This window comes from Zea mays, chromosome 2, assembly GCF_902167145.1.
Source record: "Zea mays cultivar B73 chromosome 2, Zm-B73-REFERENCE-NAM-5.0, whole genome shotgun sequence".
In the NCBI taxonomy this organism is placed as follows: Eukaryota; Viridiplantae; Streptophyta; class Magnoliopsida; order Poales; family Poaceae; genus Zea; species Zea mays.
Window position 1 is genome coordinate 188660747 of NC_050097.1, and position 2489 is coordinate 188663235.

Sequence of the window (2489 nt, forward strand, 5' to 3'; positions counted from 1 at the left end):
ACGCTACGCCTACTCCATTCTCTCTCTCTTACCTTTCCTACGCCAAATACAGCGTTCGTCTGGTCCCTGCGCTAAACCGAGCGTTCGTCTCTCTCCTACCCACTCCAGTGTTTGTCTGGTCTGGTCCTCTGGGTTGGGCCCACGCGTAACACGAGGAGAACCTGAGCGCACAGTTTTCAACAATAATAGAATATATAAAAGTTGGTATAGGGTTGAGATATAGAGTAAATATGATTGCGGAGGATTATGGTATAGGGTAAAGAAATTTGCTGACAAGGATAGAATATTCCTTTTAGAGTAGAAATTTAGAGTTGTATGAGTGCGGATAGCCTTATTATACTGTATGTACAGTTGTACTCCCAGTACGTAGATGCCTCGATCTGCCCCCTCTTTTTTCCTTGGAGAAAACTCAATATCTAATATCAATTCGTTCCATACCTTGACCATTCAAAAAATATGAGAGAATAGTAATTGAACTTAACAAGATCACTCTCTCACACTGATTCGTCTATTAATCCGCAGCATAATCAAATGTTAGACACTTCCTCTCTTTGGCTCTCTTTTGAGTCACCGCACCGGAGCGAAAGCCAGATTTATACGTCCATCCAACTCACCAAGACCACGCGTCCACGTACACATAGGTCGGCCACTTGCCTCCCTGCGGTTGCTTTCCGGGCCCCTTCGCCAGGTTTTACCTTTCCCCGACACCTGGGCCCATGTCCCACGTCCCTGGCCCGCCACGTGGCCCCCTCCTCCTGCTATATAAGGACCCACCTCTCCAACCTCCACCTTTGCCATTGCCACGAGCAGACGACCTTCCTCGCCTCCTCTGCTCTGTCAAGCTTCTCGCGCGCGCGTTCTCTCTCTCTCCATCCACTTCTTGATCGAGAGACGGCAATGGCGAAGGGCGGGCTGAGCAAGCTCAAGTGCATGCTCAAGAGGTGGCACTCCTCGAGCCGGATCTCGCGCACGCCGTCAGGGTGCTCGGCGCGCTCCTCGCACGACGTCGGCGACGCTGGCGCCGGCTTCGCTCTGGAGAACTCGTGGAGGAAGGGCGTGGCTGCCTCGTCCGTCTTCGCCTTCGGCGGCGGAGGCACGGGGTCGGCGTCGTTCCACGGCGCCGACGGCGTGCCCCCGGGCCTCCACCCGGTGTACGTCGGCAAGTCGCGCCGCCGCTACCTCATCGCCGCGGACCTCGTCGGCCACCCCCTGTTCCAGAACCTCCTCGACCGCTCTGGCGGCACCGGCGCCGGCGGGACCGTCGTCGGCTGCGAGGTCGTGCTGTTCGAGCACCTCCTCTGGATGCTCGAGAACGCCGACCCGCAGCCGGAGTCGCTCGACGAGCTCGTCGAGTATTATGCGTGCTGATCGCCTGCTCACGGTCACGTACGGCCATGTCGGTCCGATCCACGATGCCGGCAGCGGCACCGAGCCGAGCTCGACGGCCGGAGTCAAGGGGTAATTAATTAATCTGGTTCTTTTGTTTAAGGTTAGGGGGTAGAGTTGTAATAGACTCAGGATTGCGAGGGCAGGGAGTAAGACGTGTGGAGATAGTTAACCTTGGGGTGTTTGTGGTAATTATCTCGAGATAGCCCGTGTAATTACCGTGCACCCAAGAGAATGCTCTCCCGGGGCAGTTAATTAGTCCTTGATGTAATGTAATGGCTTGCATGTTAATTTCTTCTTCTGTTTCTTTGAAGCGTAATTGAATAAGATTAGGAATGGGTGTATCCATGTACATTATATTTCACCATTGTATATGAAGTCCGTCCTCATTTCTTTGTATCACAATGGTTCGCTGACCAAAGTATCACTAGCGAAGACAAGGACATGATTATATACTATTTGAATTCGGCTCTTTTCCGAGAGCAATTTATCGGACACTTGGTCAAACATATTTTATCGAGTATCATACTCGGTATAGAAAGACACTCGGTGAAAATGCCGAGAGCCAAACTCACGGTATAAAAAGGCTCTCGGTAAGACGTCTTTGCCGAGAGACCAGTGCTCGATAAAAATGCGCTTTTCGCAAAACGTCGTCAGGTACCGACGGTAGCTGACATCCATTAACTTTGCCTAGTGTCCCCGGGAGTCACTAGGCAAAGTAACGTCTTTACATAGTGCTTTAGTAAAACACTCGACAAAATAATTTTTACAAGAGACACTCGGCAATGTCTCTATCTGCGTCACTTGTCGTCGTCACGACAACTTTTCTAAAGCACTCGATAAAACAGTTTGTTCCGGTAGGAGTGATACTAAAATTTGGAAGAAACCAGGTTGATTTGTAAAGGATAAAGAAAGTAAAATGTTGCACAATATCTTTATTTTATTGACCGCAGCCAGAGACTACCGATCGAGAGCATTTGTAGTTTATGGTAGGTAGAGGAATTAAACCCTAGCTAGCTAGTAGACTCACTAAAACTATTTTCTCTCTTTCTTCGAATTAAGTACGGACGGAAGCGCTTACAAGTACACATACTCATATCTAT

At 50.0% G+C, this 2489-nt stretch overlaps 1 protein-coding gene across 1 annotated transcript; it reads left to right on the forward strand.

The window, feature by feature from the left end:
- Positions 1–803: 803 nt before the first annotated feature.
- On the forward strand, positions 804–1784 carry LOC100192664 (SAUR37-auxin-responsive SAUR family member). Its single transcript, NM_001137872.1, has one exon. It carries the CDS (start codon positions 898–900, stop codon positions 1366–1368), a length of 471 nt encoding a protein of 156 aa, NP_001131344.1. The 5' UTR covers positions 804–897; the 3' UTR covers positions 1369–1784.
- Positions 1785–2489: the final 705 nt, after the last annotated feature.